General features: G+C 40.9%; 1 protein-coding gene across 1 annotated transcript; it reads left to right on the plus strand.

The window, feature by feature from the left end:
* Positions 1-2,331: 2,331 nt before the first annotated feature.
* On the plus strand, positions 2,332-15,304 carry LOC110090699 (uncharacterized). Its single transcript, XM_078379975.1, has 14 exons — positions 2,332-2,344; positions 3,037-3,179; positions 4,888-4,911; positions 5,685-5,747; positions 6,710-6,733; positions 7,177-7,239; positions 8,523-8,546; positions 9,028-9,093; positions 10,299-10,319; positions 11,175-11,237; positions 12,123-12,146; positions 13,664-13,729; positions 14,079-14,099; positions 15,191-15,304. The coding sequence occupies exons 1-14, from the start codon at positions 2,332-2,334 to the stop codon at positions 15,302-15,304; spliced, it is 729 nt and encodes a 242-aa protein (XP_078236101.1).
* Positions 15,305-17,215: the final 1,911 nt, after the last annotated feature.

Below are 17,215 nucleotides of genomic sequence, written 5' to 3' on the forward strand. Positions count from 1 at the left end.
TCATTGGTGATTGGCAACCTCAGGACAGGATCTCTCCTCTTTTGTGACTTTTGGATTAGACAAGCCTTCAAGCACAGGACAGCTCAAATGAGGGAACTGTCAAGTAGAACACATTGTCACTCTTCACTGCAGCCAGGAGAAGCTAGTTTTTGGACTAAAATTCCAAGAATATTCCAGCAGGAACAGCCAAGGCCACTGGGGAATTCTTGGTTATTTTAGTCTTACAAAGTGACATATCCAAGTTCTCTTCCAAACTCAACCCTGCATAGTAGCCACTCCAATTGACATCTTAATTTGAAAATACTCATTTCACCCCCGTTACTTCACATGTTTAGTCTTCTGCACAGAGCTTATATTTTGAATATACGTTTGAAATTTTCTGAGAAAAAGAATCCTCCTCTGTTTCACTGCCCTTGCTCTAAATCCTGAGATACCACCAAGATCTGAATCCATCAGACAAGACTGGCAAACTCTGACACAGCCTTGCCCCAGAAATTTTATCTTCTCTAGCAGAATAAATCACCCAACATGATAAAGAAACATTGGATAGCTGGTTTGGGTATCTGGCTGCTGATCCATGAGTTCAATTCCCCACTATCCCACCTTGAGAGGGGCTGGACTCGATGTTCCATAGGGTCAGCTTCTAGCTCTGCAGTTCTACGAATTTTGTTCTTCTTCTTATATCTTCTTTTTCATCCCTTAGTATGGAGACACCATCAGTATTGGTGATGGAGGCAGCCCTGTCATAAAAGGCAGTGGCATCGGTGTAAGTATACAGATTCCCTTTCCATTTTGGGAGGATCGGCAGTGCCTGTAACTTGGTCCCATTTGAAACTGCAGCCAAATGTTTAACCTACAGAAATCTTTCTCTTGGAGGCATTGGTGAAAATCTACTGTAGGAGTCAATCACAAGTAGGGTAGGTCATTGAATCAATGGGAACGTACAGAGAAGTTGACTCAACAAACCCCCACTGATTCAATGGGCCTAAATTGGTTGCAACTGACAACTGGATTTCAGCCCAAGTTATTTTGATGAGCATAGTAAGGAAATAAACATTCCTACGTAGAGGAAATTTCATTCAGCACTGGGGAGAGGACAGAAACAACATTGAAAGGCAAGAGTAAAAGACAAGAATATATGAGAAGACAGAAATATGCATTCAGTTTTGTAACTCACACTCATGCTCAGTCTTTTAGCAAAGGATAGCACAGGAAAAGGGTGGGCTGAGGATGGCTTTAGAGGAAGAAAAAGAGAGAAATTATGTCATAAAGAGGGAGGAACATAGCCATTTGTGGCAAAACAGAGACCTTGGTTTGGTTGCTAGGTCCATTTATTTATTTATTTATTTTATTTATACCCCCGCCTATCTGGCCCACCAGACCACTCTAGGCGGCTGTGATTTGGTGAACGCAAGGCTCTCAGGATGAAATCCCACAGCTTTCTGAATACCAGGGACTCTGACATTGCCTACTACAGTCTTTCCTGTTCTCTCTGAGCTTCACTGCAGTTGTCACCATCGTTGAAAGGAGAATGGATTTTTCTGGGAACAGTATGGGTGCCTCTAGATGGCTCAATGACACCAGCCTGCTTCAGTCTAGATTATGATAAACATATTGCGAGATATGACATTTGGAGCAAACCTTGTACCATCCAGTGACCTTCATAACCAAATGGAAATTTAAATCCTGTCCTCCTGAGTGCTAATCCCACACTTAACATCTACACCACAATGGCATTTATAGTCACAAATTATTTGTGAAAAGGGAGACTTTAATTGCTGTGCAGGACAAAGCTTTTATTTATTTATTTATTTATTTATTTATTTATTTATTTATTTATTTATTTATTTATTTATTTATTTATTTATTTACTTACTTACTTACTTACTTACTTACTTACTTACTTACTAAAATTATATGCCACCCGTCTCAAATGTGTCTGCTCTGGGCAGTTTACATAAAACAAAGAATAAACAAAAGATAAAAGGGGACATGGTGGCAGTGTGGATTAAACCACAGAAGCCTCTGTGCTGCAAGGTCAGAAGACCAGCCATCGTAAGATTGAATCCATGCGATGGAGGGAGCTCCTGTCGCTTGTCCCAGCTCCTGCCAACCTAGCAGTGTGAAAGCATGTAAATGCGAGTAGATAAATAGGTACCACCTTGGCAGAAAGGTAATGGTGTTCCGGGTCTAGTTGCGCTGGCCATGTGACCACGGAAACTGTGTTCGGGCAAATGCTGGCTCTATGGCTTGGAAATGTTGATGACCACCGCGCCCTAGAGTTGGACACGGCTGGACTTAATGTCAAGGGGAACCTTTACCTTTACCTAAATGGTATTTGCTGGTGGGTGTTTTTTTTTAATGTTGATGTAAAAACTATGAAGATTTTAAGGCATTCCTAACTTATATTTCCTGTCCCCTTTGCATTGCAGAATGATTTCGAACCAGGTGCAGGGGTAAGTTTCGGTAATCACAAATGACTGGTCTAGTTTTGGATTGCCCTAATATATTCAATATCTTTTCAATGTCACTATATTCACTTCTGTGGTTTGAATACCCTTTTAAAAAATTCCCGAAATATTACTCAAGAGCTGCTTGGAAATTTATTTTGGGTAGGAGGAGTCATCTCAGTGGTTTTAAGATGACATCAGCTGGAAATCTAAGGAGGAATAAGGGGTGTGTAGAAGGAAGGAGTCATCTATAGGGCAATCCGGGGATGAGTAAATTTTTCAGAAATCACTTTAGACCTCAACCTATATCTTGGAGATCTACACTCTTCCAACTGGATTTTTTAAGATTGAACTTCCCATTAAACTAGGAGATATCGGACTTTTCTATGTCTGATGTGCAGTATCAGAATTGGCCATTAGAGGGAAGCAGAGAAATATATTTCTCTTTATTTTTCATCTGCTGGTAATGACAATACTGTATAAACCCAACACACAATGAATCTCTTGTGCAGTTGCAGCTGCCTCATGATAGTAGCAACCTGGTTGCTGAGAAATAATAAATAACACAACAAGCTCCTTTTAAAAGGTAATGCTCCAAGCTTTGATCTCTCTGCAGATATAAACGTTCTCAGTTTCTGTCATGCTCTTCCTTCTTGTTTCCAGGAAGAACACAACAGCATTAATGTTGGGGATGGAGGTAGCCCTGAAATAGGAGGCAATGGCATTGGGGTAAGTATCCAGGATTCCTTTAAAATTATTGCAAGCTTTTCAGCAGATTTACTTTCCTTCGCTTGGAGATGTTACATAGCGGTGTTGATATACAGTGGTGCCCCGCATAATGAGCAATTAGTTTAACGATGAATCCGCATAGCAATTGAGTTTTTGCGATCGCAAAAGCAATAGCATAACGATGTTTTAATTGGCAAAACATCGCTTTGTGATGATCGGTAAGCATTTCGCTTACCGATTTCTGCATTGCGATGTTTTAAAAACAGCTGATCGGCGGTTCCAAAATGGCCACCAGGTAAAGAAAATGGCAGTCCGCTGTGTTTTCGCGCCCTTTCCTCGCTTACCGGGCAGCAAAAATGATGGCCGCGTGGAGGATTTTCGCTGAACAGTGAGTTTTTTTCCCATAGGAATGCATTAAATGTGTTTTAATGCATTCCTATGGGCTTTTTTGCCCCGCATAGCGACGAATCCGTATAGCGACATTTTTTTCGGAATGGAATATCGTCGCTATGCAAGGCACCACTGTATTTAGTGGTGGGAGCATATAATTAGAATTGGCGTATATAGCAAAAGTAGCTTGTCCTAGCAAGTTCTTTTTGGTAGTTTGCAGTCCAGCATGCTTTGCTTTGTGATTGGTCATCAAGAGGTTAAGATGGGTTTGCATAAACTGCTGGATAGTTCAGTGGTTTAGGTCTCTGGGCTGAAAGTTCGATTCCCCACTGTGCCTCCTTGACAGGAAATGGACTTGATGATCTATAGTATCCCTTCCAGTTCTGCAGTTCTAAGATGAAAATGACCGTGATTAGTATTTTTGATTGCCAAGGTACCCATCTGTAAGGAAATTCCATTTTTGGAGAGGGGATATGTGACAATCACTAGGCATAACTATTCCTTTGGATGTCTAGATCCACCCTTTGATTCATCACTGGGAGACAGGTAGAAGAATCTTTAGGTGTATACGTATGGTGATCTTGTGCTAAATGACAAGTACGTGGGTTTCACTTCGCTAGACTTTCTTCCCCTCACTTTTTCAGTAACCAGTGTTGAAGGGACAGTTTGATTTCAGGAGGGACTGGGAGAGTGGCATTTGTAGAATGGGAGGAGAGTTGGATGAACGTCTTCATCCCAAAGATATTCCAAGAAATATTTCCAAGCCTAAAGGAAGATAAAGGAAGAAAGAGCAGAAATAGGTCGGAACGGATACCTAAATGGGGCTGCTGGTCCCAGCTAAAGCTGGCTTGATTAAATCAACATCTATGTACCTTCTGTTGTTTCGGTGTGTCTTTTTTTTGCTGGGATTAAAAATCAGATTTAAGCCAGAATACTTTTGCTACAGAGTACTGTATTTGCATTCTTGGCAAAAATAACATGTATCTGCCCCATAAATAAAAGATGGCATATTAGGTTGTGGTTGTTACAATGAGTTTACCAATGAGTGACCTCCAAAAGGTCCTGTCATTAACAATTTTACTCATCCCTTGTAAACTCAAGCTTGTGGCTTCCTTTAGCGAGTCAATGCATCTCATATCTGGTTTTCCTCTTTTCCTTCTTCCATCAACATTTCCTAGCATTATTGTCTTTTCCAGTGAGTCTGTTCTTCTTGTGATGTGCCCAAAAGTATGAAAGCTTCAATTTCATCATTTTTGCTTCCAGAGATAGTTCAGGCTTGTCCCTCCTAACTTCACTCCTCCCTCCTTTTCTATTTCAGAACAACTTTGTAGCTTCTCCAGGGGTAAGTATTAGCGTACATACATTCTCCTTCGAACCTTGTATAGTCTTAATATACTATTAGAACTATGCCCAGGTCCCTCAATCTGATTTGGAGGCTAATTCAGGATTTTGGGTTGCATTCTGATTCTACCCAGAGCAATTTGTGACCCATTTGATTCGACTTATACCCCAATCCAAACTGATCTGTAAGCTTCCCATTACTGACATTAGGAAAAAAAAAACATAACATAGGGTGTTATTATTAAATTTGGAGCCACAATGATCCCTAAAAAGAGGGGCAAACTTTCCAAAATAGCAGACAGATCACTTCAGGGGTAAAAACAGTAGGCACTCATAATGTTTTGTAAATAAGAAAAGAAAAGAAAAGTTATTGATGCCCAATCTGATCTGATATATACACTGGACAAATATTGAATTTGTCTATTCTATCCAAACTTATCACAAATCAGTCAGAATTAGGCCAATAAAGTTAGTTATCTGATATATGATGCACAGACCTACTTCCGTGTTTTTTTTTTTTTTTTTGGTTTTGATAACTGTAGTGCGCGAAATAGTTCAGAATGTGGTTTTTACTTTAACATGTGTGTCATCTGAAAAGCTATGAAGGGGCTTTAAGCAGTTGATCCACACTAACAGCGACCCCTTGTGGACAGACTGCATGGTAACATTTGGCGAAGTAGCCATTTCAGTCTGTGCCATATACCGTTGTTGCTCTTACCACATAATCTGAATTCCAACTGCTATTTTTGATTATCTTTTTCTGCTCTGTTGCAGGACGGTGATACCATTAGTATTGGTGATGGAGGTGACCCTGTTATAGGAGGCAACGGTATTGGGGTATGTGCCCAGAATTGATATTGTTCCTAGCTTTTCCTCAGCACAAAGCTATTCTGGTATTGTTGTTGTATAGTCGTTAAGTAGTGTCCAACTCTTTGTGACCCCATGGACCAGAGCACGCCAGGCCCTCCTATCTTCCACTGCCTCCTGGAGTTGGGTCAAATTCATGTTGGTTGCTTCGATGACACTGTCCAACCATCTCATCCTCTGTCGTCCCCATTTCCTCTTGCTTTCACACTTTCCCAACATCAAGGTCTTTTCCAAGGAGTCTTCTCCTCTCATGAGATGGCCAAAGTATTGGAGCCTCAGCTTCCGGATCTGTCCTTCCAGTGAGCACTCAGGGTTGATTTCCTTTAAAGTGGATAGGTTTGTGTTCTGGTATTAAAACTTCCAAAAAGATCTCAACCATTTCCCCTTCTCTTCAAAGCATTATAAAGTCATGGCAATGTCTACAGTGACTTCCTGAATCCTCATAATAACAAACACTACTGCACAGAAAGTTGTCCTAAAAATTAGCACCAGAGTGGGAAAAGTGGGGGTGACAGTAAATCAGAGTTAGGCAGGAGAATCCTGTTGTGTGTCTTTACACTGCATACCTATGATGAGGTCATCAACTGCAATTATTTTTGGGCAATTAAAAGTTCCCTATTTCCACCCTCAGGCTCTGGCAGATCTCTAGGGATCTCCTTCATAGTACAGAATGAAGACAGAACTCTTTTAATGGAAAGATCTTTGGGGGGGTAATTCTAGATATAAGGGGCAGCAAAGAAGGAAGTAAAAAGTCTTTCAAGAGAGTAGGATTTTATTTAGTCTTCATGGAGATCCTTGAAGGCAGTGCATTTTGGCTGTACAGGATTTTGGTATTTATGGCTTTAGAACAAGATAAAACTAGAAATTGTGCATTCTGTTTAGATATTTTGAAGATACTTAACTCTTGTTTTCTCCCCTTCTTTTCACTGCAGAACAATTTTGTAGCTGCTCCAGGAGTAAGTATCTGCCAGTATGTAGGATTCTTTGAGTCTACCATTGCTTTGAAACATTTTTCAGTAGTTGAGGTCAAATAGGCTTTTTAAAAAACCCTAAAAAATAACCCCGAAAACATCGTTGAAAGCTATTGAAAGCCTTAGAAGGATGGAATTTTTTTTTCCTTGATAGAAGTACACCTTTGAAAACCCACTAACCATTCCAGTCAAGTATTTTTGCCCATATTGATCATCCTTTTGTGGGCAGGTACTCGTGCAGAGCCTCAAAATAATTTAATGCAAGGCGATTCCAAAGTCATATCAGATGGAGAGTGAGAAGAATTATGTTTGACCTGTATTTTTTCAGTGAATTGGCCCATTCAAGAGCTAAGAGACAAGTCACAGCATAGGTTTATGTGTGTTGTTGTTTTCCACCCATTGTTACCACAGTTTCTGTCCTTTTTAAGGGAGGAGACAGCATTAGTGTCGGTGATGGAGGCAGCCCTGTTATAGAAGGCAATGGCATTGGGGTAAGTTGAACTCTATAGGATTCGAGGCAACTGCTATTTGAGCCAACTCTTATCATTTCTCAGAAATGATCTGCCTTAAAAACATGAACATCTGTCTTTTATCAAATCCCCCTCCCTTTACCTCAAGAAGTTGTATACACCTCTAAATGTTGTGATGCTTTACCTAATACAATGGAAAGGAATTTGTGGGACATGATGAAAGGAATTTCAAGAGGAATAACAATAAGGGAATCCTGTAAACTAAAAAAATGAGATAAATGTGGAAGAATTGAGAAATTTGGAAAGCAAGGGGTTTTTTTTATAAAAAGATAGAAGAATATTGGCAGAAATTCAGACAAAGAGAAAGGAATTAGAAAACTTAGAGACAAAAAAAGTTCAGAGGGATTTGTATATAAAGAGGAATTTTTTAAAGTTTAGCAATAAAATTCAAAATTATTAGCTAGAATGTGCAAAAATAGAAGATTAAAAACACGAATGGGGTAATTAAAGATAGAACAGGTAAGAAGTGTAATATAATGAAAGATAAATTGAATTTTTCAAGAATTTTATCAGAAATTATATAAAGGAAACAATGTCCTGGAAGAGAATATACTGTAGAAAATTATATTTTAAAACTAATTTATTGGAATGTGATAAAAGAATATTAGAAGAAGAGATTAAAGAAGAAGAAATTGCTGAAGTCATTAATAAACTGAGAAATGGTAAAACACCAGGTCCTGATGGATTGGGTCCACAATATTATAAATATTTTAGTTTCATTTTGATACCTAAGCTAAAAATGTTTTATAATAGAATACTGTATTGGTAGGAGAGATAATGCCACCTTCTTGGAAATGCTTATTAATGATTCTTATCCCAAAACCCGACAAGGATAGACCTATATCTCTTAGTTATGCACAAGCATGTAAACGTGGGATCCAAAGGTGGGAATGAACGCCTAAGTAGCAGGAAAATAGGTTCCGCTTAATACTTGCACTCCGGTTTTGAGTAGAGGAGGCCCAGATCTTGAAGAAAATTGACATTTTGGAGAGGAATGTGAAGGAAAAGAGATGCTACAATAAAATGCTATGCAGAAAGGTCACGGTAGAATGGTAGAGTCTGTGAGGAGAAGACGTCTATTTGGCCTTGAATGAGATCTATACAGGACAGTGCTCTTCCTCTGGAGGGATGGGTATAAGTTTGTCCTTTGTAAGGAAAAAAACAGAACATAAATGGAAGTTATGGAATGTTATGTGTTTGTAGACGTTTTTAACTCCTTTTCTCCCAACCTTTTTACATTGCAGAACAATTTCAATCCAGCTTCTGGAGTAAGTATCAGGAAGCATGTACGATGCATCAAACCCTGCCTTGGTATATGCTGTATGTACCACTTCTTGGACCCAAATAACCTCAACAAACTCCTTGAGGTGTTAGTAATGGTAGCACTAAGGCTAGCAGAAGAAAGAATGCCTTGACCAACACTTTAGCGTGGAAAGAAGGCCCAAGGTCGCCTGGAGCCCAAATCTCTCAGTAGACATTTGCTGAGCAAATCTGAAAACATGCTTTTTCTTTTCTTTCCATCCCCAAATCCCCAACACTCATCCTATTTTTAGGGACCATGATCCTTCATGGCCCAGAATGAAGCTCAGGTGGGGTGGTTCAAAATGGTGTCCAGGCTGTCAAAATACAAGGGACAGATTTCATTTGGTTGACCTATAAAAGAAAACTCACTTGATCTGGAGAAATATGTAGACTGGACCTCACTTTTCACAGTTATCTCATTGACCAGCTCTTTGTGATCCTTTCCAGAATGATGGCAACAGAATTAATATTGGCGATGGGGGCAGCCCGGTCATAGGAGGCAATGGCATTGGGGTAAATATCCAGAACTCCTTTGTATATTGTGTGGTTCAGCACTGTATTTTTGAGAGTGGAAAAATGCCTTCTCCTTTTAGAAAGGAACAGGCATGTTGTCAGTTTTTCCTTTTTCTTTGGGGGCATAACATAATGTCTTCACCTGAGGTCTAATTGACTCAGAGCCCCCATACATTTGATTTGAGGGCAGCTGAATGGAAATCAAGTTCAAACACCTTGAGAGAGAATAAATGATAATTTTCAGAGAGTAGATGAGAATGAATGACAGGGAATAGGTGAGAAAAAATAGTAGAAAAATGCTGAATGGCTAGAACATCGTTTAGTGGATATTTCCACTCATTATAGTGATGCCTCTCAAGACGAATGCCTTGTGCAACGAAAAACTCGCAAGACGAAAGCGTTTTGGGATTTTTTGGTGACTCGCGAGACAAATTTTTCTATGGCTGTGCTTCGCAAGACGAATAGGAACACATTAATCAAATTTCAATGCATATCTATGGGAAACCGTGCTTCGCAAGGTGAAATTTTCACAATACGAAACGATTCACAGAATGAATTATTTTTGTCTTGCAAGGCAACACTGTATTTTGGTTGTACATGCTGCAAGAAGGACAGGTGTGCAGGTGAATGTGAAGTGAGGGGGAGAAAAGCCCTATTCAGGCATAAGAGGGCTTAATTGAAGTGTGAGGACAATTATAAGGCAGGGCTCTTGATGATAGGTGTTCTGAACATACTTTAAGGTCTTCTACAGATCTCTGAGGCAGTGATAGACAGGACGGGTCATGAAGAGTTGGACACAACTAAACAACAACAACAACAACAACAACAACAACAACAACAACAACAACAACAACAACAGCAACAACAGCAGCAACAGCAACAACAGACATTTGAACTAAAAGCAAGAAGATCTGGTTGACGTCTAGCTGATAGGGCCTTTTGAGCCCCAAATGCTTTCTGGCCTGAACAGGGGTAGAGTGTGCGTTGGAAAGGTTTTCAAGGAGATCTTTCCTGGTTGCAACACAGAAAGAGTAAAGTAATTTGAGGGAAGAGGGGATCATTGTTTTGTCATGAATGAGCTCTGTAAAGGAAAAGGAAATTCATCCTTCCTTTACCTTCCCTTCTGCTGCTTGAAAGAGTATCGGGTATGTGTGATTTCCAGTGACCCTTGTAATGCCTATTCTGTCTTCCTTTTTCAATTGCAGAACAACTTTGCAGCTGCTCCAGTAAGTATCAGTCAGCGCACTGGATTTATTGAGCCCAGTATTGATATAATATATTTCATATCAATACTACTCTGATTCAAATAGTCTTCAAAAACAGTAAATTCCTATGAGGTGGTTAAAAACAGATCCAGCATCTGAAAGGTGGAAGGCATGCTAGCCGTCCCTTTGAGAACAGAAAGCAGGTAAAAAATAGACTCAGATGGAAATTTCTCAGGTTGCATTTTTCTGAGGTGAAATTTCTACTATTTTTCTTTTCCTCACCCTTCTCATTTAAGCCACTTTGACGTATTTCCTCCCCTAATGTTCCCCACATATTTGGTCACCCTTCTATCCCAAAAAATGCTCAAAATGGAGTTTAATCCAGAGTCTTGTTGCAAAATGTTTCCAGGCTAAAACTTAGACATTAGGTAGAATTTAGTTAGTTCTGCCTTTTTAAGTCAAGTTGCCCTATTTATGTGCTACTATGAAAGCTGGGGATGTGGTGGCAGTGCAGGTTAAACTGCAGAAGCCTCTGTGCTGCAAGGTCGGAAGACCAGCAGTTGTAAGATCAAACCCACGCGACGGAGGGAGCTCCCGTCGCTTGTCCCAGCTCCCGCCAACCTAGCCATCCAAAAGCATGTAAAATGCTAATAGATAAATAGGTACCACCTCGGTGGGAAGGTCATGGCTTTCCGTGTCTAGTCACGCTGGCCACGTGACCATGGAAACTGTCTACAGACAAAATGCTGGCTCTGTGGCTTGAAAATGGGGATGAGTCAGACACGAGTCGGTCAAGGGGAACCTTTACCTTTACCTTATGAAAGCTTGACTATAGTTACCACAGATGAGTTATTGGTTCTTTTTGTTCCTTTTCAGGGTGGAGATACCATTAGTGTTGGTGGTGGAGGTAGCCCTGTTATAGAAGGCAATGGCATAGGGGTAAGTAGGCAGAATTTCATTGTGTTCTGTACATAGATATATTTGTTGAATCTCTGCTAATTGTGGAAATGACCTATTGTTCAGACTGCAGCAAAGTATTAAGCAGATTGTTCTATTTCCTCTATGTGGTATTACTCAAGGGTGTTGATGTGGGCATTGCTTTTCTGAATATGGATTAGAAGGACAGTTCTCAATGAGAGGTTTTAGGGCAGGAAGATGAAATATAAACAGCAAGCATGGGACAAAGAGGAAGAAAATTAACAGTGGCTAAAATCCTGTTGTGCAGTTATGCAAACGGCATAATGTGTTGATGCAAATGGCCATAAGTTAAGACATCTCTGTAGACATTCTGTTGCCTACACATTCGCACGACTTGACATACAACTGATCATGGCTACAGAGATTTCTTAACCACCGCAATTCACATCTAAAAGGTACATCATTTTCATAACCATGCAGCCGGATTTCAGCCTAAGTTTAATTGTACATTAGCCAGGTTTTTGACTAAGGCTGTTATAAGCTTTATGGGAAAGATGATTTTGAGAAGGGATTGAAAAGCTGAGAAGGAGCAAAGGGGGGACTACAAAGGTTTCTGGAAAGTACTTCCAGACATAATAGGCAGAAATGGAGAAATCAGAGAGTCCTGTGGTAGTTGAGGAGAATTTTGTTTTGGCCATTAATTGGATCTGTCTGGACTTCTGTTTTTATTTACTTTTATAACTTTGAAACAAAGGAACATGTGTGCTCTCCTTGTAAAACCTGACAGACATTGTGTGTGCTGGTTGGTGACTTTAATTCTGCAGGCAGAAATCCCCAGCAGGATAGGCACCCACATTTTTAAGAAGTTTCTTACTTCTAATTCTTACTCTTCTTTTAAAATTACAGAACAATTTTCAGCCTGGTTCAAGAGTAAGTATTACCGGGATTCCATATTCCGTGAAACTCAACATTGTCCTAATGCATTGACCATCACCATTTATCTCAGAGGAGGTTATGGTGGCAGACTTTGAGCCGGTCCTTTTGCCTCCAGCACCTCCTGAGGGCTGCACTAGGCTCAGAAATGACAAAAAATGTCCAAAGATTGTGTGGGGTTTGGATGATGGTGGTTTAAAACAAAACTAAATGTGTCTGAATGACCAGAGCTGCTTTTGATATTAGGTGTTCCCTTGGTGTGAGTTTTGGGGGACTGGCTTATCTCCATCCACCTTAAATATATATAATAGTCCTCAGAGTTGGTTCTATATATCGTATTTTTCTGTGTATAAGATGCCCCCATGTATAAGACACCCCCCACTTTTCTAACCCAAAATTAAGAAATCTAAGTGGGGCTTAGCAAGTGGAGGGGAAAGCAGGGATCAAAGCCTTGCAGGATCACTTTGATCCCTGCTTTCCCCTCCACTTATTTTTGTTCTTTCCTCAGCTTACTTCCGTGTATAAGACGACCCTGAATTTTTAGTCTAAAGGTTTTAGACAAAAGTATAGTCTTATACACGGAAAAATACGGTATATAAAACAAGTGGTACAAGGGAAACTCCAGGAGGGCCTGTTTTCTGAGTATGTGGACAGCAGCTTTGGAGAGGTGGAAGCCACCCCGTGTGCACTGGACCCTAGCCTTTCTTGGCTTATAAAAGCAGCCAGAGGGAGACTGGCAAATAGGGTAAGATGAGTGGTGAATGCCTCTTTTCAACAAGGCAAGGTACTAGAATGCCTTAAGGAGGCAACACATTGTCCTGTTGTAGTGAATAATATGGCCAGTCTCCAATATTCTATTTTTGAGCTTGGTTTTGGAGTGTTCCGTGGTGTCTCAGAACCAGATGTTCATGGATGAAGTGGATTGTCTAGATCCATTTCAATCTGGTTTAAGGCCAGGATATTGGCTTGGGTTGCCCATGGTGGACGACCTACACTGGGAACTGGAGAGGGGAAAGTATGTCTCTGTTGCTTCTGATGAACCTCTTAGCATCTCTCAACACTATTGACCATGGCGTCCTTCAGGAGTGCCTTTCTGGGATGAATCTTGGAGGTACTGTTTTACAGGGGTTTCAATCCTTACCGAATGGCCAAACCCAGAAGATGGTGTTGGGGTGATCCTGTTCAACATCTTGATCATTGGTCTGTGCTGTCCCTTGTGACTCAGTCTTGGTCACATGTTATTCAACATCTGCTTAGAACCACTGGGAGAGTTTGGGATTTTTGGGTTCTTGCCATCAGTATACTGATGACACACAACTGCGTCATCAGCCAACCATCTCTCCTTGACATTGGACTCTAAGGAAGCTGTTCTGTGCTTAGACCAATGCACGTTGTCAGTGATGGACTGAATGAAGGCTAAGAAACTGAAGATTAATCCAGACAAGACAGAGGTGTTCCTGATCAAATCAGGGAACAAAGGAATAGGATGACCAGATCTTTCTACTTCTTTCCAGAATAATGGCAACACCATTAGCATTGGGGATGGCGGCAGCCCTGTTGTAGAAGGCAACGGCATTGGGGTGAGTGTGGGTCAAACTTCCTTGCATTTCCTGCTGATCAGCATTGCCTTCTTCTCTGTAGAAAAATGGTTTCTGTTTAAAATCAAAGCAGACTTTTTATTGGATTTTCCTTCCCCCTTCAAAAAAATATGACTATCTAAAATTCAAAAGCAAGAGGGAGAAAATCCATATGCAATAATAAATAGTGAGAATATTTGCAATGGCAAGACTGGACATTCATTTATGCTAGTTTTCCCCCACCTCATTCAAGCCTGTTGCAAGGTTTTGGAGAAACGTTGATTTAACAAGGGAGATATCTGCAGACATTTTTTAAAATTTATGTCATTTCTTTTCTTTTTTTCAATTGCAGAATAACTTTGCAGCTGCTCCCGTAAGTATCAGCAAGCATGCATCATCAATTGAGAACATGCCTTGTGAGCTGTTAATTCTGATTCGTGGTGACCATTTTTAGGGATTTCAAGAGCGCCCAGAAATGTTTGACCATTCCCTCTTTCTGGGCCATCCTCGAACTGTGCACCTTGTCCAAGGCCACGCAGGCTGGCTCTTCTGCGATGCACACTGGATAACTGAATTTTTGTGAGACAAGAAAAAGCCTTCCCAGGCTTGATACGTGTGGCTTTCATTTGGTCTGAATTTTTAGATAAACTGGCCTAATATCACTCTTACTGGGCAGGCAGGCAGACAGGAATACAATTATCATACAACCCCTATTTAGGTGTTCAAAAGGGTGGATCTGAAAGTATCAGCAGGGAGAGCATTCTAGTGTTGCAGAATTTAAAATTTGTGGTAAAATTCCCCTTTTTTAAAAAAAATGTAGTAGAAATACAGAGACTCAAAAGAAGAGAATAGCTACAAGTTCTCCTCTTTCTCATTAACTGGCACTTAAAAGTCTCAATAATTCACTCTGAGCCTTTGTAGGAGACAGAAAGAAGAAGAAAAAACTTTACTTACAGTTCCAAACAGAGGAACAGCAAATGAACAAACAACACCAAGAGACTAAAGAGAGAGAAAAGGAAGTCCTCAGCAGAGAAGTGGGGATCTCTTTGAATTCAGAGGCAGGAAGGAACAATTGGTAAAATGGTGGATAGATTGACAGCCCTGACAGGTCCCTCCCAGCCATAGGCAGCATGCGAGGTTGCAAATTTAGCTCCAACATCGAGCACCCTTCCCTGCTTGTTGCCAGCTCTATCTGAATAAGGACAGAGTGAAGAGGAGACAATTTAATATGCATGGAACATCTCCGTGCACTTGAGAATCTCAATCAAGATCCTGCAGTCATGTGAGGAGGCTCCGGGCACATCAGACAAATCTCCTTTTCAGATATTTTCTCTTCCCCTGGAGTCAGGAACAGGAAGTTACTGACTCAGCACTTTCTACTTATGCTTTCAGATTAACTCTTTTCGTGAAATGCCTGAATAGGGCTGTATTTCCCAGGAATGATCCCTTTCTCTTCCTTTCCAGGATGGAGACAGCATTAATGTTGGTAATGGAGGTAGCCCTGAGATATCAGGCAATGGCATTGGGGTGAGTATCCGGAGAATCCCTACCCTCTTTTTGGCCGATGGCTTGGCTTAACTGTTCATTCTGAGCCTGTTCTTTTTCAATTTGCAGAACAACTTCCAACCCTCATGGGGAGTAAGTATCACCAAGTCGATGGGATCCAAGAGAGTTTAGCCTTTCCTTTCTGACCCAGGGTGCGAAATGGAGGGAGGACAAAGACACACACACCCCAGCCCAGTATTAAGAAGAAGAAAAGTTCCTTGAGGGGAATCCCTCTTGGGCTAGGAAAGTGACCTTAATTTTTTAAAGACGCCAGGATGTGTACCAGTCACCCAAAATGAAGGTTTGCTATCCATGTGGAAGAATGAGGAGGGGGTAGAAGAAGAACAGATTTTAGCAGGGAGAGACTTTAGGGACCTCTGAATTTGTTCAAGGACACTAAGTGGCTTCATTGTATGCCATCAAGTCAATTCTGAATTCTGGCAACCCTTCCCTTCTTCTGGGGCTGCCCTGGGACTGTGCAGCTTGCCCAAGGCCACCCAGGCTGGCTCTCCTCCCAGGAGGGCTAGTGGGGAATGGAACTCCCAACCTCTGGCTCTGCAACCAGGTACCTAAACCACTGAGCCATCCAGCCAGCCTACTTAGTGGCATTAAAATGCAATGGATACATAAATACATAAATAAATTTGTGAGGGTCTACCCTGGAAAAGACCCTGATGTTGGGAAAGTGTGACGGCAAGAGGAGAAGGGGATGACAGAGGACGAGATGATTGAACAGTGTCGTCGAAGGGACCAACATGACTTTGACCCAACTCTGGGAGGCAGTGGAAGATGGGAGGGCCTGGCGTGCTCTGGTCCATGGGGTCACGAAGAGTCGAACATGACTTAACAACTATACAACAGCAACCATAATGTCCTTTGATACAGACTTGGCTGTAGGATGGTTTTTTGGGGATATGTGTGTTTGTTTTGTTTGGGTTCCTACAGTTATGAGTTCAACAAGATGTTTTTTTTCTTCTCCTCTCCAGAACAGGGGTGACTCAATTAATATTGGGGATGGAGGCAACCCAACTATCGAAGGCAATGGCATAGGGGTAAGTGTCCTCCAGAACTTTGTTTCTATAAAATGACCAGCACTGCAATCCTTCTTGGACCAAAATCATCTGTGTTAAAGCAGTAGCAAATCTTTCTGCTGATTCAGGGTCGTTTGTCATTGTTTTTGGTACTACCCATGCCGTTACAGTGGGGTCTCTACTTAAGAACGTCCCTACTTAAGAACAATCCAACTTAAGAACAGCTCCATTTGCTAAATTTTGCTTCTACTTGAGAACAGAAATCCAAGTTAAGAACAGGAAAAAAAACCTTTCCTGCTCTTTTTTTAACCTTAGGTCATCTTAGGTTAAAAAAAAAATTCTTCCCCTAGTGGTAGAGTACGTATTAACCAGCTTTGCATTAGTTCCTATGGGAACTAATGCTTCAATGTACGAACCCACCTCTACATAACAAAAAAACAGCCAGAACGGATTAATTGGTTTTCAGTCCATTCCTATGGGAAATTTTGCTTCAACTTAAGAACGTTTCAACTTAAGAACACCATTCCAAAACGGATTAAGTTCTTAAGTAGAGGTTCCACTGTAGTTTCTATGGACGGAAAAGAGCAGATACGGATTAAATGGTTTTCAATGCATTCCTATGGGAAATGCAGATTCAACATAAGAACTTTTCAACTTGAGAACCACCTTCCAATACGGATTAAGTTCTTAAGTAGAGACCCCACTGTATCAGTATGCATGAGTTTAACAGCACATAATGATGGAGGGGCGTTTGGTTAAATAATAGGCTCAAGCTACAGGAAGCCAGATTTAGGCTGGATATCAGGAAAAACTTCCTAACTGTTAGAACAACAATGGAAATAATGACCTCTGGAGGTTCTGAGCATTCCAACACTGGAGGCTTCACTTATCCACTGCCGGAAAATATTAAATT

The sequence above is a fragment of the Pogona vitticeps genome, chromosome 9 (assembly GCF_051106095.1).
Source record: "Pogona vitticeps strain Pit_001003342236 chromosome 9, PviZW2.1, whole genome shotgun sequence".
Lineage (NCBI taxonomy): Eukaryota > Metazoa > Chordata > Lepidosauria > Squamata > Agamidae > Pogona > Pogona vitticeps.